This window comes from Pelophylax lessonae (assembly GCF_965119305.1).
Source record: "Pelophylax lessonae genome assembly, chromosome: 8".
NCBI classification, from domain to species: domain Eukaryota; kingdom Metazoa; phylum Chordata; class Amphibia; order Anura; family Ranidae; genus Pelophylax; species Pelophylax lessonae.
Window position 1 is genome coordinate 301,631,612 of NC_138775.1, and position 24,260 is coordinate 301,655,871.

A 24,260-nucleotide genomic window follows, 5' to 3' on the forward strand; every position below is an offset into this window, starting at 1 on the left:
TTAACCCTAAACCCATCTAAGTGGCAAGGTGGATAAACAGCCTGGCTGTATCAAGAGATAGAAGTCCTCCAACGTCTTGTGAATAGTTAATCTGGAGTATCCCACAATTCCCTTCTCCCACCCCTAACTTATAAATAAAACACAAAACAACTCCATCCCCCTGGACTAATTATTGACCAAGCCAAGAAGTAAAGTGATAGACTTGAATGCCAAAGTTGCTAACGGTAACCCAATGGGACCCCGAAAGTGTGAAAATCCAGCAGTCCTTAAGGGGGCAGTGCTACAAACACAATGTTTTTTTTCGTGCTTTCTATTGTCATGCAGGGGAAACCAGCAAGAAAGCCCCAGAAACACTTAAATAACGCAAGCACTGCATGTTTTATGTGTTTTTACTGCGTTTCTATTGAAGTCAATGGAAACAAAAATAGATAGCAGGCAAAAAGATCCTTGACAATTTCCAAAAAGACGCAGAGATGGTAACGTGACCTCTAGGAAGTGACATAAAACGGAGCGCAGTGCATTTCCCCAAAACTGAAAACGCACTGCAAAATGCACAGGTATGAACCGGCTCTGAGAACGAGTGGCATCCTTATGGTGGATTTTGCATGATTCCTTATGGTGGATTTTGTGTGGTTGGTCGCTCCGGTCCGCATTGGCCATCATGGGGAGGAGTGCAGGACCCTTATTATTTATTCCATGTTTCTATATATAGCCAATAATTTACACAGTCCCTGTCCCCAAGAGCTTACAATCTCAGGGGAGGAGCCAACCAAATCACCCGCATTTTCTTCTCATTTCTTTCTTGTAGAGATAATCCGTACACTCGGGCAGTCCTGGCACTCACCTACCTGGTGAACGAACGTCTCTGCTATTTCCCGTATCACAGCGACATGATCTTTAACCTCAGCAAAGATGGCCGACGTTTCCGCAAGGCGTCTGAGATCGCCCATCATTTCACAGGTACTCCATAAGCCAATCAGTGACCTCCCATCCTAGCGATCTGTGTATGGTGGATTGGCCTCTATATGGGATAGGCCTCCCCAAATCACAGATACATACAGTATATGGCCTCATGTTACAGATCTGAACCCAATGGGTCACATGATGAGTGATGGGGAGTCTACATCCACCCCCACCATTCCTCAGCAGATAATGGCGGGTCGTTGCCTCCCCATACACCGGAACAGAGGAGGATTGGGGGAGAAAACAACCAACTCGTCTTTTCAGAGTTCAGTGGATTGAAGAAATCATGCAAAGTGCGTTGCAGAGGCGCCACATTGATTGGTGGGGATGGTCCTTTACTGGGCCCAGACCCCATCAGTTTAAAAGGGGGGGCCCAGGCACCTGCTGAGCAGGAGGTCCGACTGTCCTGTCTTTTTGCAGACATCGATCCTCTTCTGCCTCCCCTTGCAGCCCTACCAGCTTCTCCTCTTTCTTCTCCCTCCAGCTGAAATGCAGGGGGATTGGTTCTAGCACATGCACCCCTTCCATCTGCTATCCGTGCGCCCTGTGTGCCCCTTTCCCCCACAGCGCTGCCGGCTTCCCTCCTCTCCTGCCGGCTTCCCTCTTCTCCTGCCAGCTTCCCTCTTCTCCTGCCAGCTTCCCTCCTCTCCTGCCAGCTTCCCTCCTCTCCTGCCAGCTTCTTTCTTCTCCTGCCGGCTTCTCTCTTCTCCTGCCAGCTTCCCTCTTATCCTGCCAGCTTCCCTCCTCTCCTGCCAGCTTCTTTCTTCTCCTGCCAGGTTCCCTCCTCTCCTGCCCGCTTCCCTCCTCTCCTTCTGGCTTCCCTCCTCTCTCCTGCAGGCTTCCCTCCTCTCCTCTCCTGCCGGCTTCCCTCTTCTCCTGCCGACTTCCTTCCTTCCTGCCAGCTTCTCTCCTCTTCTGCCGGCAGCTGCTGAAGGCACACAGGGGGATGTTTCAGAATGAAGAGTGGGGAAATGGGCTGGCAAATATGTCACTTACCAGCCCCTTCCATTCCCGAATGAACACAGGGATTGATTGGTACTCTGTGTCCATTCATCACTAAAACATAGTAAACTGTGTTTACTATGCTTCCATTTGTGAATGAGCAGGAAGCTTTGGGGTGCATTGTATTCATTCATCTGTGCAGCTGAGGCTGTAGGGAAAGGGACTGATAAATCTATGTCCTCAGTCACTTTCCTCCGGGGGCCCTGTCAGGTAGGCTGTATAGGGCCCCCATAATTTCCAACAGCAGCCCTGCCTAGAGTACACGGCTCATTGGGACCCACCTTTGCACGTCTTCCAGCAGTATGTAATGGTGAGCGTGTCAATGACTGCTGGTCCCGGTTGTGGGCACATGGGGGTGTCGTCCGGTGCACATGGGGCTTTTTGCTCTCCTTCCTCCAGACTCTCCGGTGTTGGCGCTCACTAATGCCGGGGACCAGGCGGGGCCACGCATATGTGACATCAATATTATGGCTTAGAAGCGTGCCGTACCCCCCTGGTGTCCCTGGGGTCACAACCTGAAGCGGTATACAGGTGCCTCCCGCTCCCAAGATACACCAGCTCAGGATGCAACATTATAAAGTAGACACCACAGAGCAGTGTGTCCTTCCCCCCGTCCAGCTTGACTCCGCCCCCCTATCTCCCAGTGACTAAGCGGGTCCTACCGGGAACCAGCGCAGACCCCATGGACACGCATAATTAACTCTTCACTCTCCTGTACCATACAGCTAGGTCCCTAGGGTCTCCACCACACAGGTCTGGACCCAGTTGCTGGGGTACTCTGGAAAGTAGGCTATGAACCGCTCCCCTCGCTATACATGAGACCCGTCACCCTCACCGGTACCGCTCCTCTGCTGTATGGCTGTCATATCATCCTTCTCTAGTGTAAAGGAACAGGGCACCCCTGACTGGGTACCTCCGTTGACAGATGCTCCTAGTGCTTCCCGAGGGCTCCAAGCACTCCACACCAGACACCATAACCACCTCAGACCCCACGAACCGCCGCAGCTTGGTTAGGGTCTTGGCATCTCCTACCCACCCTGGACCTACGACAAGGCTCCAGGTTCCTGTGGGTGAACCTCTCTTTCCCCAGAGAGTGCAGCACGAACAAGCTCTTACACAAGCTCTTACAAGAGCTCAGTGATTATCTAAGGGAGTATGGAGGACATAGCAATCTCTTGCAGCCGATTCCCCCAATAAGAGACAGGACTCTAGATTGAGGGTGAAGGAACTCTAGAACAACTTTATTGACCAGACTTATATACAGTTTTCACCCACAAGGTTACCACCCAGGTGGACCTTGTTGAAGACTGGACGTAACATTCATCATCCAATAGGAACAGAGCTTTACTCTCTTATACAGTGTACAAAATATACAATGTGGGACAATCCCCCCTCCCCCTTAGCATCTAATCCACATACCTATATACATCCCATAATAAGTTTCTCTTAAGGCAGACAGACAGAACAATGGGAGGTCATTAACACTTAACAATGAGACAGGGCAATCCACATTCCCTCCCTATACACAACAAAAGAAACCTGTCTGACATTGAAAGATATGTAATATACCCAGCATTTAGGAATTACAGATTTCATGGCAAATGGGAATAAATCTTTATATTCCTATATGGAGATATTGCTGGCAAATATGACCGTCCCATCTGAAGCAATTCAACCCATTAATCATCTGTCTTTAACTTCCAGTGACGGTGAATACTGTCACATCTAGTACTCGTTACCCCTAGCAACGGCCAGTCACAACCTCAACCTGTGTGTGCATCACAGCCCTGTTCTTCTATTACCACCATAAACCTATTTAGGTAACTTCAGACCAATCATGGAAGCATTTCAAACGCTTTACTGGAATAGTGCAGCATGATGAGAAAAACTTCAACATTAGGGGTCCCATCCCCCCCTCCCCATGTTTCCCAATGGGTACCGTTGATATCTGTGCAAAATAAAGTCACAGAAATCTCCTGCACTACTTTGGTGCAACTTTCATACGACTTAAAGGCCATAGACTTCAATGTAAACCCTCAAAAGTTGCATGAAAGTCGTACCTACATGATATACATGCAACTTGTGTGTGACTTTATAAAGCACAAATAATTACATAGTCTGCTTTTTACCTCTGTCCTAGCCCATCCCTTCTACAGAGAAGTCCCTCCCCCGAGCAAATTGTCCATCCATCTCTATTCCTGGTCCCATCTGCAAGAGAAATGATCTCTAACCTAACCCTAACCTTAACCCTAACCCCAACCCTAACCCTAGCCCTAACCTAACCCTAACCTAACCTTAAGCCTAACCCCAATCCTAACCCTAGCCTTAATCCTAACCCTAGCCGTTACCCTAACCCTAACCTAACCCCAACCCCAACCCTAGCCACAACCCTAACCCCAACCCTAACCTTAGCCATAACCCTAGCCCTAACTCTAACTATAGCCATAACCCTAGTCATAACCCTAACCCAAACCCTAACCCTAGCCTTAACCCCTAGCCCTAACCTAACCCTTACCTTAACCCTAACCCCAATCCTAACACTAGCCTTAACTTCTTCCCGCCCGCGATATAGCCGAAAGACGGCTACAGCGCGGGCTCTAATTTCCGGGAGGCCGTCTTTAAACGGCCTCCCAGTGACAGGCTCCCCACGCGCTCCCGCGAGCGCGCATCGGGGGAAAATCTGTGTCTGCCGTGTCCCTTGGACACAGCCAATCACAGATGGTGGTGAATGGCCAATCACAGCGGCCATTTACCACGTGATCGGACCGTGCAATGAGAGATGATCTCAAATGTAAACATATGAGATCATCTCTCATCGCCAGCTCTCCTTCCTCACACAGAGATTGCATGTGAGGAAGAGCAGAGCCGATCAGCGGTTAGGGGACAAAGAAAAATGTAATCAGGGCACTGATCACCAGTGCCCTGATTACACAAGAGGTAAATAAAATACAATAAGTGCCCACCATCAGTGCCCACAGTACCCGCCATCAGTGCCCCCCATCAGTGCCCACAGTACCCGCCATCAGTGCCCCCCATCAGTGCCCACAGTACCCGCCATCAGTGCCCCCATCAGTGCCCACAATCAGTGCCCATAGTGCTGCCAGTCAGTGCCCATCAGTGCCTGCTCATCTAGGCATGGATGGGCACTGACTAGCAGCACTATGGGCACTGAGTGTGGGCACTGATGGTGCTGCCCATCAGTGCTCATCAGTGCCGCCCATCAGTGCTCATCAGTGCCACCCGTCAGTGTCCATCAGTGCCACCCATTAGTGTCCAGCAGTGCCGCCTCTCAGTGCCCATCCTTTCCGCCCGTCAGTGCTGCCTCTCAGTGCCCAGCAGTGCCACCTCTCAGTGCCCAGCAGTGCCGCCTATCAGTGCTCATCAGTGCTGCCTATCAGTGCCACCTATCAGTGCTCATCAGTGCGGCATATTAGTACCTCATCATCAGTGCCACCTCATCAGTGCCCATAAGTGCCACCTCATCAGTGCCCATAAGTGCCACCTCATCAGTGCCCATCAGTGCCACCTCATCAGCGCACATCAGTGAAGGAGAAAAATGTATTTATTTTCAAAATTTACTCGCAGAAAATAAGAAAAACTTTTTTTTTTTCAAAATTTTCTGTCTTTTTTTTTTTTGTAAGAAATAAAAAACCCAGCGGTGATTAAATACCACCAAAAGAAAGCTTATTTGTGTGAAAAAAATGATAAAAATTTCATATGGGTATAGTGTAGCATGACCGCGCAATTGTCATTCAAAGCGTGAGAGCGCTGAAAGCTGAAAATTGGCCTGGGCAGGAAGGGGGTGAAAGTGCCTGGTAGGCAAGTGGTTAATCCTAACCCTAGCCTTAACCCTAACCCCAACCCCAACCCTAACCCTAGCCTTAATTCTGACCCCCAACCCTAACCCTAGCCCCAACGCTAACCATAGCCCTAACTCTAACTATAGCCATAACCCTAGTCATAACTAGGGATGATCGAACTTTTCAAAAGTTCGGTTCTGCCAGAACATCCAAACTTCCCGAAAGTTCGGCCCGGATTTCAGAACCCCATTGAAATCAATGGGACCCGAACTTCGGTAATCAAAAAACACCATTTTGAAGCCCTAAAACCCAATAAATGCCCCTAAAAAGTGCCTAGGGTTCTGGGTCATACCCCAGGGACTATTAATCACACAAAAAAAAGTTCTTAAAAATTGTCATTTTTTGATAGAGAGCCAATTATTGAAAAAAAAAAAATAAATAAAATAAAAAAAAATAAAAAATGTCTTTGGATTTAGTATCTGGGGGGTCTAAAAAGTGTACCTGTGAAGTTTCAGCTCTGTAACATGTCCAGAACCATATAAAAAAAGATCGTTTGTATTAGGTCACTTATAGAACAGGCATATGGCTCCGCTATTTTCACACCTTGCCGGTTTAGTAGCAAGCGTTTTTTTGGGCATTTTTTGGGGTCTTTTCAGGCAGGCAAAACATCTGAACATGTGTATACGGGTATAGATACACACATACTTATATGTATATATACACCTAGACATATATAGGTGTGATAGTAGCAGAAATATATGCTTGCGCTAATGAAATCATTTACACTAATATATATAAGTATGTGTGTATATATACCCGTATACACATGTTCAGATGTTTTGCCTGCCTCCAAAGAACCCAAAAAAATGCCCAAAAAAAGCTAGCGCCAAAAAAAAAAAAAAAGCCCAGGTGTGTTGTTGCAGGCATTTTTTTGGGTTTTTTGGAGGCAGGCAAAACATCTGAACTTTTGTATAGTGGTATATATACACACATACTTATATGTATTTTACACTTACACATATATAGGTGTTATAGGAGCGGAGCCATATTAGTGTTAATTATTTCATTAGCGCAAGCATATATTTATGCTACTATCACACCTATTTATGTCTAGGTGTATATATACATATAAGTATGTGTGTATATATACCTGTATACACAAGTTCAGATGTTTTGCCTGCCTCCAAAAACCCCAAATAAATGCCTGCAACAACACACCTGTCGTTTTTTTTGGGCATTTTTTTGGGTTCTTTGGAGGCAGGCAAAACATCTGGACTCGTGTATATGGGTATATATACACACATACTTATATGTATATACACACCTAGACATATATAGGTGTGATAGGAGCGTAACTATATTGGTGTTAATTATTTCATATGGGCAAGTAGTTTTTTCTGCTCCTTTCACACCTATATATGTGCAGGTGTATATATACATACATGGGTGTGTATATATACCCCCTATACACATGTTCAGATGTCATGCCTGACTCCAAACATGTGCTCAAAAAATCACTATAGACGCCTGCAGCCAAAAAGCAAGCAGACAGGGGCGAAGCCATATTACTGCAGCAAAAGTGACTTGAGAGAAACAATCTTTTCTCTATAGCGGTCACCCTGATATGGAAGGGTTTGGTCACTCTGCCATAGCAGTCAGTGTCAGTTCACCCTACACTACATTACGGTCACCCTGACACTTCACACTTTCCCTACAGAAACAAAATTTTTGCATCTAACTAAAGTGTAAAATAGCACTCTAACTACACTAGATATCCATTTCCTCATACTAATAAATGCTAAATGACACTTTTAAAGTAAAATTAACAGAAATGCTTCCACTCTCTTCCATGTCCAGTATAACAATGCTAGGAATTTGGCGGGGGCTATCTTATATACTGGGGGGCGTATTCACTAATGATTGGCCTAGGGACCCCCTAGTCACTCCAATCACATTCCTAGCATTCTCCTGCCCCCTCAATTGGCTTTTGCTAATGGTTCTGGTCCAATCACAGGCTTTTAAAGCCCATTTCCTGAACCATTGTATTTTGGTCGGTTCTGGTTGCCGAATTCCAAACTTTTTCAGCAAAAAGTTCTAAATTCGGCTGAACCTCGAACACCCAATGTTCGGGTCGAACCGATGGTCGACCCGAACCGTTCGATTATCCCTAGTCATAACCCTAACCCAAACCCTAGCCTTAAACCTAACCTTAACCCTAGCCATAACCCTAACCCCAACCCTAGCCTTAACCCTAACCCTAACCCTAACCTTAGATCCTAATCCTAGAGATAACCCTAAATCCAACTATAGCCATAACCCTAACCCCAAACACAATCCTAGTCATAACCCTAACCATAGCCATAACCCTAGTCATAGCCATTACCTTAACCCTAATCCTAGAGCTAGCCCTAGCCCTAACTCTAACTATAGTAATAATCCTAGTCATAACCCTAACTTAACGCAAGCCATAACCCTAACTCCAACCCTAGCCCTAGCCTTAACCCTAACCTAACCCTAGGCATAACCCTATTCCCAACCATAACCATAGCCATAACCCTAACCATAGCCATAACCCTAACCCTAGTAATAACCCTAACCCTAGCCCTAACTCAAACTATAGCCATAACCCTAGTCATAACCCTAACCCTAATCTAACCCTAGCCAGAACCCTAACCCCAACACTAATCCTAGCCTTAACCCTAATCTTAACCTAACCCTAACCCCAACCCCAACCCTAACCATAGTCATAACCCTAATCCTAGCATAACCGTAACCATAGGCATAACCCTAACCCCAACCCTAGCCATAACCCTAACCATAGCCATAACCCCAACCCTAGCCTTAACCCTAATCCTAACCTTAACCCTAACCTTAACCATAGCCCTAACTCTAGCCATAACTCTAACCCTAACCATAGCCATAACCCTAACCCCCATCCTAACCTTAGCCATAACCCTAACCCTAGCCTTAACCCTAACCCCTATGCCATAACCCTAACCTCCAACCCTAACCCTCCCCCGAGCAAATTATCCATCCATCTCTATTCTTGGTGTCCCTTTTGCAAGAGAAATGATCTTTTACCCTAACCACAACCTTAACTCTTGCCTTAACCCCAACCCTACCCATAACCGTAGCCCCAACCCTAACCCTAACCCTACCTCGAACCCTAGCCTTAACCCTAATCCCAACCCATACCCATGCCATAACCCTAATCCTAGAAATAACCCTAACCCTAGCCCTAACTTTAACTATAGCCATAAACTTAGTCATAACCCTTACCCTAACCTAAGCCTAGCCATAACCCTACCCCAACCCTAGCCTTAACCTTAACCCCCAACTCTAACATTAACCCCAACCCTAGCCCTGATCTAACCCTAGCCATAACCCTAACCCCAACCCTAGACCTAGTCTTAACCCTAACCCTAGCTTTAACCCTAATCCCAACCCTAACCATAGCCATAACCCTAACCATAGCTATGACCCTAACCCTAATCCTAGAGATAACCCTAGCCCTAACTCTAACTATAGCCATAAATCATAACCCTAACCTAACCTTGCCAGAACCCTAACCCCAACACCAACCCTAACCTTAACCCTTACCCCAACCCTAACCCTAGCCTTAACCCTTACCCCAACCCTAGCCATAAACCTAACCCTAGTCATAATCCTAATCCCAACCATGTCCCTAGCCTTAACCCTAACCCCAACCCTAACCATAGCCATAACCCTAATCGTAGAGATAACCCTACCCCTAACTTTACATATAGCCAAAACCCTAGCTTTAACCCTAACCTAACCATAGCTATGTCCATAATCCCAAACCTAACCCTAACTCTAGCCCTAACCCTAACCCCAACCCTAAGCCTAGCCTTAAACGTAACCCTAACCTGAGCTTTAACCCTAACCTAACCTAGCCATATCCCTAACCCCAACCTTAACCCTAGCCTTAACCCTAACCCTTAACCCTTAACCCTAACACTAGCCAAAACCCTAACCCCAACTCTAACCATAGCCATTACCCTAACCATTGCCATAAGCCTTACCCTAATCATAGAGATAAACCTTACTCTAGCCCTTATAGTCCTAACCCTAGTCATAACCTTAACCCTAACCCTATCCATAACCTTAACCTTAATGCTAGCCTTAACCCTAACCCTAGCAATAACCCCAACCCTAGCCTTAAGCCTAACCCCAACCCTATCCCCAAGCCATAACCCTAACCCCAACCCTAACCCTAGTCTTAACCCTAACCATATCCATAACCCTAACCCTAATTGTAGAGATAACCCTAACCCTAACTATAGCCATAACTTGTCATAACCCTAAGCCTAACCTTACCCTAGCCATAACCCTAACCACAACCCTAGACATAACCCTAACACTAATCCTAGACATATTCCTAACCATAACCCCAACCGTAACCATAGCCATAATCCTAACCATAGCCATAACCATAACCCTAATCCTAGAGATAACCCTAGCCCTAACCCTTTAGCCTTAATCCAAACCCTAGCCTGAACCCTAACCCTAGCCCTATCCCCAACCCTAACCCAACCCTAACCCTAGCCTTAATCCTAGCCACAACCCTAACCCCAACCCTAACCATAGCTATAACCCTAACCATAGCCATAACCCTAGCCCTAACTCTAACTATAGCCATAACCCTAGTCATAACCCTAACCCAAACCCTAACCCAAACCCTAACCCCAACCCTAACACTAGCCATAACCCTAACCCTAACCATAGCCATAACCCTTAATCATAGCCTTAACCCTAATCCCAACCCTAGCCTTAACCCTAACCCATCCCTAACCCTAGCCTTAACACTCACCCTAACCCTAGCCATTACCCTAACCTAACCCTATCCTTAACACTATCCCCAAACTTAACCCTATAACCCTTACCCTAGCCTTAACCCTAACCCCAACTTTAACCCTAGCTATAAACTTACCCCCAACCCTAACCTTAGCCTTAACCCTAACCCTTAACCCTAACCCTAGTCATAACCCTAGCCTTAACCCCAACCCTAGCCTTAACCCTAACCCCAACCCTAGCCATAACCCTAAAAATGCCTAGCCTTACCATTACCGCTAGCCATAACCCTAACCCTAGCCTAAACCCTAACCCCAACCCTATTCTTAACCCTAACCCCAACCGTAACCCTAGCCTTAACCGTAACCCTAATCCTAGCCATAAACCTAACCCCAATCCAAACCCTTAACCCTAGCCATAACCCTTACCCCAACTCTAAACCTAGCCTTAACCCTAACCCTTAACCCTATCCCCATCTCTAACCATAACCCTAATCCTAGCAATAACCCTAACCCTTCCCTAACCCGAACTCTAACCCAAACCCTAGCCATAACCCTAACACTAACCCTAGCCTTAACTCTAACCCCAACCATAACCCTAGCCATGAACATAACCCCAACCCTAACCCCGGCCTTAACTCTAACCCTTAACCATAGCCATAACCCTAATCCTAGAGATAACCCTAACTCTAACTATAGCCATAACCCTAGTCAGAACTCTAACCTAACCCTTGCCATAACCCCAATCCTAGCGATAACCCCTACCCCATCCATAACCCTGACCCTAGCTATAACTAGACATGTGCAGAACAAAAAAAAAATGTTTTATTTCATTTTGATTCTTTTTTGTTGCATAAATTAATTTAATCCATTAACCCTAACCCTTAACCCTAGCCATAACCCTAACCCCAACTCTAACCATAGCCATAACCCTAATCCTAGAGATCACCCTAACTCTAACTATAGCCATAACCCTAGCCATAACCCTAACCTGACCCTAGCCATAACCCCAACCATAGCCCTAACCCTAGCCATAAACCTAACACCAGTCTAACCCCCAACCCTAACCCTAGCCATAAATCTAACCCTAACCCTAGTCTTAACCCTAAACCTAGCCTTAATATTAACCCTAACCTTAGCCTAAACCCTAACCCCAACCCCAACCCTAGCCATAACCCTTACCCCAACTCTAACCATAGCCATAACCCTGAACCCTAGCCTTAACCATAACCCAATTCTAATTTCAATATCTCTTTATTTTAATTTTTCACATACCAAAATAATATACAAACCACAAAAAAATAATACAAAATCCAATAGAAAAAACAAAAACAACATTGTTGCAGTAAATTTGTCAGTTATAACATTATACTACCAGAGGGAGAGGAAAAAAAAAAAAAAAAAAGGGAAACAACCACTCCTCCCCTTCTTTCCAGTATAGTTTTGACTCCCACTAAGGGGGTTACCATATTTAGAATACCGTTATTTAAAATCTCTCTCAATTAACATTAATTTTTATGGAGGGAGGTAAAGCAAGTCTAAAACTGCCTAACGATATTTATATTATCCCAGCTGCTTTAATCCTATTCCAATGTTACTATGCATCTTCTATTATTTAACCATGATTTCCAACTAACTTCAAACATTTTCTTTGTTGCACTTAAGGTAGCCACAATTTTTTCCATCTGACATTGTTGATTTAATAATTCAACCGCGTCGGATGGAGTTGGTACCTCCTGAGAGTTCCATCTTCTAGTGATTAAAAGCTTTGCCGCTAATAAGAGATGCATAACTACTACTCGGAACTCCAGGGGAATCTCGTATATATTTAAGTGAAGGATCGCCATTTCGGAGTTTGGGACTATATTTTTTCCCACCAGTTCTGATACCAGGGAGAATATTCTGTACCAAAATGCTCTAATCGATCTGCAGTCCCAAATTATATGAAATAACGATCCTTGCTCACCGCATTCTCTCCAACATAATGCTGATGTTGAGGAATAGAATCTCGACAATTTCATAGGAGTTAAATACCAAAAATTCAAGATTTTTTGGTATAACTCCCAATGGTTGATACATTTGGATGAAATGTATGTAATATCAAAGGCTTTCAACCAGCTTATTTCGGGAAAAACTTTCCCCAATATTCTCTCCCATTTCAAAACAGTAGTGGATTTAGAGTAAATATTATGTTTATTCAGTATATCGTAGATAATTGAAATACCATTAGAGGTAGTCATTGGTTCTTGATACAATTTATACATAGTAGTTGGTAATTTAAGATATAAAGTGAGATTATTCTTCTGTAAAAACGAACGTATTTGATAATAGCTCATTAATGCTGATGATGGTATTTTATACCGATTTGTCAAACTCTCAAATGAATAGATACCTGTGTCGCTATACAAATCTTTCAAACTATCAACACCACTTCTTAACCATAGGTTTATATCAAGTGTGACAGGAAGTCAGGTAAATCTGGGAATGTAGTCACTGAGAGGAGACACATTCCCACCTGCTTTGAAAAGTTCAGTAATTACTATAGGGTGTCGGCTGCCAAAGGCAGCAGGAAGGTGTAAAGAAGTTGAAAGGCCTTCAGCTGTTTAGAATGAGGAAATTAAGGCCTCTATAATTTGTCCAAAGAAAGTCTATGCATTGCTGCCTCCTGTCGCCGTGTGGGCTGGGAGAGGAAGGCAGACAAACTGCTGCATCCTGACGCCATGTGGGTAGAGGACAGTCCTGTGTGCCCCCTGAAAGCTGAGTGAGCATGGGGAAGACCTCCTGAAGCGGTGTGCGCTCAGGAGGGTAAAAACGAGTGAAGACGTCTCAAAGGTGAGAAGACGAAGTGTTTCTGTGTGAAAGAAAACAAAGGGACATGTTCAATGGACAATGTTTGTGCTGTGTGAAAAGCAAACAAATGGACATTTGAGTGTCTGCTGTAGGATCAGCAGTGTCGGCCCAACAGTAGGTTGGGAAGACTTCTTAGGCAGGTTCCAGCTGTGAGAAGGTAGCCGCCCACAGAGGCAAGGATTTATTTTGTTTTATTTTATTTTGATGTTTTTGCTGCATGCACTTGTTTGAAGAAATTGGAAGAATAAACCATAAACTATTGTTTTCAACCACTCCTCGGCTATCTCCCTGTGTGCCGACCCCCCCAAAGGGGTCACCCATACGCCTACCACCGAGCTAATCCCTTACATATGGTGGAGGTATGCAGTGGGCATAAGCAGAGATCCCTGCAAGGAAGTGCAAATGTTTGATGAACTTTATCTGGTGCATGAGATTGCACAATCTATGTGTGCAGGAGAGAAGATCCTGACAGAAAAAAAAAAAAGTGTTTTAAAGAGACAGCGGTCTCAAAATTAGTTGATGAACTTTGTTGTGTCTGGTGCAAGTGACTGCACAAACTGTGTGTGCAGGAAAAGAGATCCTGCAAGAGAGAGAAAAAACTACTATGTGTTAAAGAGACAGTGGTCTGAAAATTTTTTTGCCGGACTGTGAAAAAATTTGTTTGTGCAGTTATTGAAGATGGGGCGTTCAAAACGCCTGAAAAATGCAAAGATAGATGAAATGAGAGACCGGATTCTATGGATGGAGGGGATGCTACCGTCTGAACCAGCCCCATCCATGCTTAAAGAGAGTCTACTAAAGAGGAAGGATGTTGTCCCTAGCAACACTGATGAAACTGCTATGGAGATGCAGTGTGCTCAGATGAAAAGTAAACTCAAAATGGGGGAGATGCTGAAACAGCGGAGCTTTGCAGCTCAACAAAAGGCTCACCAAGAGATCATGGCAGGCTGGAAACAGAGACGCCAGCAGCCAATGGAGGCCATCGGTTTGGAGAAAACCGAGTATGTGTGCAGGGCTGAGTTGGATGCCTTGCAACGGAAAATGGAAGAAAAGGAACAAGCCGTGGAATTGCTTAAGATGGAGCATAGAAACTTGCAGGAAACGAATGAACTACTCAAGTCTCATGTGTCACAGTGGGAAGAAACCACTGCTCTTCTTTTGGTCGAGTTGCAAAAATGTCAAGACACTATAAAGGAGAAAGATACCATCCTCATGGAAAAGGAAATTGAAATTCAGACTTTGCAGAAGCAAAGTATTGCTGGAGCAGAGCGACGCCCCTAGCTGCCAGGGGAAGAACTCCTCCAGTGAGGCTGGGAGAAAGGGAAAGGAAAGACAGGTGCTGGTGGTAGGGGACTCAATTATTAGAAGGGCAGACAGTGTAATCTGTGACCAAGACCGTGTGCGCCGAACAGTCTGTTGTTTGCCGGGCGCTCGGGTTCGGCACATAGCGGATCGGGTGGACAGATTATTGGGTGGGGCTGGGGAAGACCCAGCTGTCATGGTACACGTGGGTACCAATGACATAGGCAGAGGAAGACGGAGAGTCCTAAACGATTTCAGGGACTTAGGCGCTAAGTTGAGGACTAGGACCTCCAAGGTAATATTTTCCGAAATACTACCTGTACCTCGAGCCACACCAGAGAGGCAGCGGGAGATTAGGGAAGTTAACGAGTGGCTGAGGAGCTGGTGTAGTAAGGAGGGTTTCGGGTTCCTGGAGAACTGGGCCGACTTCTCAGTCGGTCACCGGCTCTTTGGTAGGGACGGATTGCACCTAAATGGGGTGGGTGCAGCCGTACTGGGTGCGAGGATGGCCGAAAAGTTAGAGGGGCTTTTAAACTAGGGAATGGGGGGGAGGGTACAGATGTAGAATTACCCAGTGGAAAGCAAGTTTCAGAGGGCAGAAATGGGGGCATTAGCGGTAGGGTGTTCGGAGCTCCTATACCCAGGGTGGGTACGGGGAAAAATCAAGAGAGCAGCCTAAAAACATCAAAAGAGGATAAATATAACCGATCAAAGTTACGAGGTTTGTATACCAATGCCAGAAGCCTGGCCAACAAGATGGGAGAGCTGGAGCTGCTGATATTTGAGGAGGACTTAGATTTTGTGGGGATAACTGAGACTTGGTTTGACAGCTCTCATGACTGGATGGCGTCCATTCAGGGGTATTCCCTTTATCGCAGAGATAGAGAAAGTAAAAAAGGGGGAGGGGTATGTTTGTATATTAAGAACAGTATACAGGTAAATATGAGGGATGATATTAATAATGGAGCTATGGACGAGGCAGAATCCCTATGGGTAGAGCTTCAAAGGGAAGGCACGGCGGGGAAGGTAATATTGGGCGTATGCTATAGGCCCCCCAACCAGAGGGAGGAGGGTGAGGCGGACCTCATGTTACAGATAGGATTGGCAGCAAGGATGGGAAATGTCATTATAATGGGGGACTTTAATTATCCAGATATAGACTGGGCAGAAGGAACCGCACACTCAGCCAAGGCTCGGCAGTTCCTAAATGTTTTGCAGGACAATTTCATGGGTCAGATGGTGAATGCACCGACAAGAAGCAATGCGGTACTTGACCTACTGATTACCAACAATACAGACCTGATCACGGATATAGAAATACGGGACAACTTAGGGAACAGTGACCATAGGTCAATTGGTTTCAGTATTAATTACAGTAATAGGAAACACAAGGGTAATATAAGGACGCTGAATTTCACAAGAGCCAATTTCCCTAAACTGCGCTCGCTGCTAGAAAATATCAAATGGGATAGAACCCTGGGAACAAAGAACACGGAGGAAAAATGGGAGTGCTTCAAGAGCATACTTAACAAGGGAGTGGGCCAGTGCATTCCACAGGGAAATAAATTTAAAAGAGCAAAACTAAACCCTGGGTGGCTAAACTCCAACATTAAAATGTATATTAGAGCTAAAGAAAAGGCCTTCAAAAAATACAAGACTGAGGGGTCATTGGCAGCATTTAAGCACTACAAAGAGTGTAATAAGAAATGTAAAGATGAAATCAGGGCGGCTAAAATAGAACACGAGAGACATATAGCGGAGGAGAGCAAAAAGAACCCCAAGAAGTTCTTTAAGTATATAAACAGTAAGAAAGCCAGGCCAGAGCACATTGGCCCCATAAAAGATGATAAAGGAAAAATGGCCACTGAGGACAGAGAAAAGGCGGAAGTGTTAAATAATTTCTTTTCTTCAGTCTTCACAAAGGAATCGGGGGGCTACACGAAACCCGCTTGTAAGGCCGAACTAAATAATACACCTCAGGAAGTGCCGCCATGGCTAACAGAGGATAGACTTAGAGCTAAACTAGAGAAACTTAACATAAATAAATCCCCGGGACCGGATGGCTTGCACCCGAGGGTTCTTAATGAGCTCAGCCAGGTGATTGCCAGACCATTATTCTTGATCTTTAAGGATAGTTTACAGACGGGTATGGTGCCAGCTGATTGGAAAAAAGCCAACGTGGTACCAATATTTAAAAAGGGGCCGAGATATATCCCGGGTAACTATAGGCCGGTCAGCCTAACATCAGTAGTCTGCAAAATTTTGGAGGGGATGATGAGGGACCACATACAAGACTTTAGTAATGAAAATGGTATTATAAGTAGAAATCAGCATGGATTCATGAAAAATCGTTCGTGCCAAACCAATCTGTTAACCTTCTACGATGAAGTGAGCTGCCACCTAGATAAAGGTAAGCCTGTGGATGTGGTGTATCTGGACTTCGCAAAGGCCTTTGACACCGTTCCTCACAAACGCTTACTGTACAAACTAAGGAAGGTAGGTATGGATCATAAGGTGAGTACCTGGATAGAGACCTGGCTCCAGGGGAGAGTACAGAGGGTGGTGATTAATGGGGAGTACTCGGATTGGGCGGGTGTGGAAAGTGGGGTCCCCCAGGGTTCTGTCCTGGGACCAATCCTGTTTAATTTATTCATAAATGATCTAGAGGAGGGGATATCTAGTACAATCTCAGTATTTGCAGATGATACTAAATTAGGCATGCCAATATCTTCTATGCAGGATGTGGAAATCTTGCAAGCAGACCTGAACAAAATAACGGGGTGGGCAACCACATGGCAGATGAGGTTTAATGTAGAAAAATGTAAAGTAATGCACTTGGGTGCCAGAAACCAGAAAGCAAGCTATTCACTAGGGGGTGAACCTCTGGGTGAGTCTAGGATGGAAAAGGACTTGGGGGTACTGGTAGACAACAGGCTTGGCAGTGGCATGCAATGCCAAGCCGCCGCAAGCAAAGCCAACAGAATACTGGGATGTATAAAAAGGGGGATTCACTCCAGAAATAAAGAGATTATTCTCCCGCTCTACAAGACTCTGGTCCGGCCACATCTGGAGTATGCTGTCCAGTTCTGGGCACCGGTCCGCAGGAAGGATGTGCTGGAACTGGAGAAAGTCCAGAGGAGGGCAACAAAAATAATTAGGGGAATGGAGGACATCGGCTATGAGGAAAGACTACAAGCACTGAACCTATTCTCTCTGGAGAAGAGACGATTGAGGGGGGATATGATATCAATGTACAAATACTGTACTGGCGACCCTAGCATAAGGAACAAACTATTCAGAGAAAGGGAATACAATAAGACACGTGGCCACTCACTAAAACTTGAGGAAAGGCGGTTTAACCTTAAAGTGCGTAAGGGGTTCTTCACTGTAAGAGCGGTAAGGATGTGGAATTCTCTTCCACAAGCAGTCGTATCAGCGGGGAGCATAGATAGTTTCAAAAAACTATTAGATGTACACCTTAAAGACCACAACATACAGGGGTACACAATGTACGGTTAAAAGCAAACACACACGCATCATGGTTGAACTGGATGGACTTGTGTCTTTTTTCAACCTCACTAACTATGTAACTATGTAACTATGTAAAGTATGTGTGAAATGTTGGAGTTGCGTAATCAGCTGGAAAAAAGTCTTCAGTGTTTGGAAGTTACAAAAATAGACCTGCAGGAGTCGCAGGAACAGAATGTCGCTCTGAAAACGACATTGTCTCTCAGCGACAACGAGAAAAGTGAAAGAGAGGCTAAATTACTGAGTACTGTGTATGAGCTCACCACTTTGAGCAATGTGGTAGATGAATTACGTGCAGACTGTGAAAGTTGGAAAGGTGAAGCCCAACGTTTCCAGCAGCAGTTAAAGGAGAAAGAAGCCTGTGTGGCAGAATTACAGTCTCATTCCCAGAAACTAGCCAATGAGGTGAAGGCTCTTATGCAGGGAAAAGGAGATTGTGAACATAAGAGGGAAAAAGTAGAGGCACAGCTTCTGGAATCGCAAGTCAAGGTGTCAGAAGGTGACCGATTGTGTGCTAAGCTGTCAGAGAAGGCAAACCGACTGCAGGTTGAGTTGGACAATGTTACAAATCAGCTTTCTCAAGCAGACAGCAAATCTAGAGAAATTGCGGAAGATTTTTCTATCTTGGAATCGCAGCTGCAAGACACGCAGGAACTCTTACAGGAAGAGAGGTGTCAAAGGCTGAGTTTTAGCACAAAGCTCAAACAAATGGAAGATGAGAAAAATGGCTTCCTGGAACAATTAAAAGAGGAGGCGGAAGAAAAGAAAAACCTATCAGAGCAAGTCGCAACATTGCAAGCTCAGATAGCGGATATGAAAAAACGCATGGAAGAAAGCGTTGGTTCATTACAGTGTGTTGAAGATGTGAAAAAGAAGTTTGATCAGATGCTTGGTGAAGAGAAGACTGTGTCTGCAAAATATGCAGAAGAACGCGACCGCGCAGAAGCGGAGGCGCGTGATAACGAGAGCAAAGCCCTGTTCTTGGCTCGCTCTTTGGAGGAAGCTCTAGAGTCTAAGGCTGAACTAGAAAGAGTTAACAAGCAGCTATGTACAGAGATGGAAGATTTGGTCCGCTCCAAGGATGATGTTGTGAAAAGCGTTCAGGAGCTAGAAAAGTCTAAGCGAGTCTTAGAACAGCAAGTAGAAGAGATGAAGATTCCGTTGCAGGAACTGGAAGAGGAATTCCAGGCAACAGAGGATCTGTCCCAAAGAGGGGATAGTGTGCCTGATGCAGTTTTTAAAAGGATCAGTGTTTTGGGGTCTGTCCTGAGTGATCCTCAGAAATGTGATGACACGTGGCTTGAATCACCCCTTTGGAATAAACCGTTCCTTCAAAAACTTCAAGCATTGGAAAATGTATCATTAGAGCTTCAGCAAACAAAAGAGTTGTGTAAGAAATGTGATGATTTCTCAGTTCAGGCTGAAAACCTAGTGGAGAAAACTAAAGCGGAGAAAACTAAAGCAAGTGATATAAATCTGGGAGAAAAAAGCAAACGCCACCTAGTGGAGAAAACTAAGGCTGTTGGTGAAAACGTGAAGCAAATGAATAAGTGCCTTTCAGGGAGTGTTTCCAAAATGGAACTGGTGAAAGACGGGTGGCAGAAGTTTGATCGTGATCTTGAGATGCATTCCATGTGGAATTCAGATAGAGAAAAGGAACTAGGTGACTTTGAGCGGTCAAATAGTTCAGCAGAAAGTGCATTGAAGAAACCTGTAAAAGAATGTGTTGCAGTTCCATGCTTCTTCACTGATGCAGAGAGGAGGTCTATAATGGATACCACCCAGATCGCTGGGTTCAACTGTGTTGTTGCCTTTGACCCATATGATGATGGAAGTAAAGTTGATAAAGTACAGACAGTTCTTGGAACAAAGCTAAGTGAAGCAGAGGTTCTCAAAGTGTTGTGGAAATCATTTGTTGATTGCAGAGAGAGGCGTCTTAAGAATGTTGAAGACTTTAAGACTAGCAAAATTGAGTTACCTATGGATCACAGTCCTCCATGGTGGATTGGACAGACGGTTATGAGGGACAAGCTGTCTGACATTTATGAGAAAGCTGTCAATGAAGATGACAGAAACGAGAAGGAGCAAAATGATGCCAAAAATGCAGTTGAAGAATGTGTATATGAGATGAAAGACAAACTGTGTGGCATTTATGAGAAAACTGTCAATGAAGATGACAGAAACAGTTTCATCCGGAAGCTTGAGGATAATAGGAGGCTTATCAGTGAGTCAGCAGTGCCTGACACATGCGTGCCTGGAAATATGTGTCCCAACCCTAGGGTTGAAACAAGAGGGGGGGGTATGTGACAGGAAGTCAGGTAAATCTGGGAATGTAGTCACTGAGAGGAGACACATTCCCACCTGCTTTGAAAAGTTCAGTAATTACTATAGGGTGTCGGCTGCCAAAGGCAGCAGGAAGGTGTAAAGAAGTTGAAAGGCCTTCAGCTGTTCAGAATGAGGAAATTAAGGCCTCTATAATTTGTCCAAAGAAAGTCTATGCATTGCTGCCTCCTGTCGCCGTGTGGGCTGGGAGAGGAAGGCAGACAAACGGCTGCATCCTGACGCCATGTGGGTAGAGGACAGTCCTGTGTGCCCCCTGAAAGCTGAGTGAGCATGGGGAAGACCTCCTGAAGCGGTGTGCGCTCAGGAGGGTAAAAACGAGTGAAGACGTCTCAAAGGTGAGAAGACGAAGTGTTTCTGTGTGAAAGAAAACAAAGGGACATGTTCAATGGACAATGTTTGTGCTGTGTGAAAAGCAAACAAATGGACATTTGAGTGTCTGCTGTAGGATCAGCAGTGTCGGCCCAACAGTAGGTTGGGAAGACTTCTTAGGCAGGTTCCAGCTGTGAGAAGGTAGCCGCCCACAGAGGCAAGGATTTATTTTGTTTTATTTTATTTTGATGTTTTTGCTGCATGCACTTGTTTGAAGAAATTGGAAGAATAAACCATAAACTATTGTTTTCAACCACTCCTCGGCTATCTCCCTGTGTGCCGACCCCCCCAAAGGGGTCACCCATACGCCTACCACCGAGCTAATCCCTTACAAAGGTTAGGGATAAAGCACGAAAGAACTGCCAGTGGAGTGGGGAATTCGCACATCTTCCCGTGTTCTAGTAGTTTTCCTACAATTTCTGCCCAAACTGTTAGGGCTGTTTTAGCCACTATCGATTGTATAACAGGAACCTCGGCTCCTAATATTACAGCCAGCATTGTGATTTTAAGGTTCTCCTGTTTACAGTCGTTCATCTCTATTCTCAGCCATCTTTTATGCTGCTCAGGAGACCACCAATACTTCAATTGGTCAAGGACAGATGCTCTATAATATGCGAGAACCGAAGGGACCCCCATCCCTCCGTGCCTCCTATGTCTCCTCATAATAAGGGATGAGCATCGAGGTGGTTTCCCTTGCCATATAATTTGGTTAAATTGCTTTTGAACCGAAGTGCAATATTGAGATGGAAGGGTAATTGGCAATGTACGGAACAAGTAAAGTAATTTAGGCAAAATAATCATTTTTAATGTAGCCACTCTTCCTGCTGTGGTCAAGTCTTGTATTTTTAAATCCCTAGCTTGTAATAATAGGTTATCCAAAAACGGTTTATAATTATGATCGTAAAGCTGGGAAGTATGTGGGGTTAGGATAATCCCCAAGAAAGGTATACATGGAGACCATGCGAATGAAAATTTCGCTTTTATCCGTTTTTGTGCCAAAGTGGTGATATTAATGCCCATAATTTGTGATTTTGTAATATTTAATTTATAAAATGACACTGCGCTAAATTCATTTATCATTCTCTCAACCTCTATCAAGGAAGAGAGTGGGTTGGTGATGATTAACATAACGTCATCAGCGAACAAGCTGATCTTATGTTCTATTTCAGCGACCCTCCAGCCAGTTATCCCCGCGTTGTCCCTAACGCTCTGAGCAAAAGGCTCCATAAGCAACGCGAAGACAACTGGTGAGAGGGGACATCCCTGTCTCGTCCCATTGGTTATCCCAATGGTTTTAGATAACAATCCAGATAATGATACATTCGCTGTTGGCGCAGAATAAAGAGCCATTATATTCTTTTTCAGCCATCCCTCTATCCCAAACTTACCCAAAACTGCTTCTAAGTAGTCCCAATGGATCCTGTCGAACGCCTTCTCCGCATCCAAAGATAGGAGCAGTGAAGGCGTCCGACAGGATCCCATCCGCGCCAGCAGATTTACAATTCTTCTAGTTCCATCGGGGGCCTGTCTCCCCGGCACAAACCCCACTTGGTCCGCATGTACCAAGTGAGGTAAAAACTCCTGTAGTCTATTCGCGACCAATTTTGCAAAAATCTTTATGTCTGTATTTAGTAAGGCAATGGGCCTATAGGATGAGGGATCTTTAGGATCTTTTTTCTGTTTAGGGATAGTAACTATTAACCCCTTCAACATTTCCGACGGGAAAGAACCAGTAGTGGCTACCAATTCAAATAGCGATTTTAGCTGGGGGGCCACTTCTGAGGACAAACTCTTATAATATTCATTAGAGAAGCCATCTTCTCCTGATGCTTTCTGATTAGGTAGCTTGTTAATAACCAATCTAATCTCCTGCATAACCCAATTCTAACCCTAGTGTTAACCCTAGCCCCCAATCCTAACCCCCAACCCTAACCCTAGCCATAAACCTAACCCTAACCCTAGTCGTAACCCTAAACCTAGCCTTAATATTAACCCTAACCTTAGCATAAACCCTAACCCCAACCCCAACCCTAGCCATAACCCTTACCCCAACTCTAACCATAGCCATAACCATGAACCCTAGCCTTAACCATAACCCAATTCTAACCCTAGTGTTAACCCTAACCCCAGCTTTAACTCTAACCCCAACCTTAACCCTAATATTAACCCTAACCCTTAACTTTAACACTAACCCTAACCATAACCTTAACCCAACTTTAACCCTAACCCTAGCCTTAAGCCTAATCCCAACCCTAACCCTAGCCTTAACCCTAGCCTTAACCCTAACCCTAGCCATAATCCTAACTTTATTATAACTATAGCCATAACCCTAGTCATTACCCTAACACTAGCCATAACCCCAACCCTAACCCTAACCCTAGAATTAACCCTAACCCTAGCCATAACTCTGCCTTTGCCCTAACCCCAACCATAGCCTTAACCCTAATCCTAGAGATAACCCTAACTCTATCTATAGCCAAAACCCTAACCTTTAACCCTAACCTAACCCTGACCCCAGCTATAACTAGACATGTGCAGAACAAAAAAAATTGTTTCATTTCATTTTGATTTTTATTTTTTTTGCATGAATTTGTTTAATCACTTTAAGACCGGAAGATTTTACCCCCTTCCTGACCCTACCACTAACCCTAGCCTTAACTCTAACCCCAACCATAACCCTAGCCATGAACATAACCTCAACCCTAACCCCAGCCTTAACTCTAACCCTTAACCATAGCCATAACCCTAATCCTAGAGATAACCCTAACTCTATCTATAGCCATAACCCTAGTCAGAACTCTAACCTAACCCTTGCCATAACCCCAATCCTAGCGATAACCCCTACCCCTACCCCATCCCTAACCCTGACCCTAGCTATAACTAGACATGTGCAGAACAAAAAAAATGTTTTATTTCATTTTGATTCTTTTTTGTTGCATAAATTAATTTAATCCATTAACCCTAACCCTTAACCCTAGCCATAACCCTAACCCCAACTCTAACCATAGCCATAACCCTAATCCTAGAGATCACCCTAACTCTAACTATAGCCATAACCCTAGCCATAACCCTAACCTAACCCTAGCCATAACCCCAATCATAGCCCTAACCCTAGCCATAAACCTAACCCCAGTCTAACCCTAAGCCAAATCCATACCCTAACCCTAGCCTTAACCCTAGCCCCCAACCCTAACCCCCAACCCTAACCCTAGCCATAAACCTAACCCTAACCCTAGTCTTAACCCTAACCCTAAACCTAGCCTTAATAGTAACCCTAACCTTAGCCTAAACC

General features: G+C 44.9%; 1 protein-coding gene across 1 annotated transcript in view; it reads left to right on the forward strand.

Moving 5' to 3' along the window:
* The window catches only part of LOC309561796 (cytochrome P450 4B1-like), a 146,689-nt gene that overhangs the window by 31,110 nt on the left and 91,319 nt on the right, over positions 1–24,260 (forward strand). Inside the window, exon 6 of the mRNA XM_082265827.1 lies at positions 809–960. Within this exon, the coding sequence (XP_082121953.1) occupies positions 809–960 (152 nt within the window). The remainder of the gene's footprint in view (positions 1–808; positions 961–24,260) is intronic.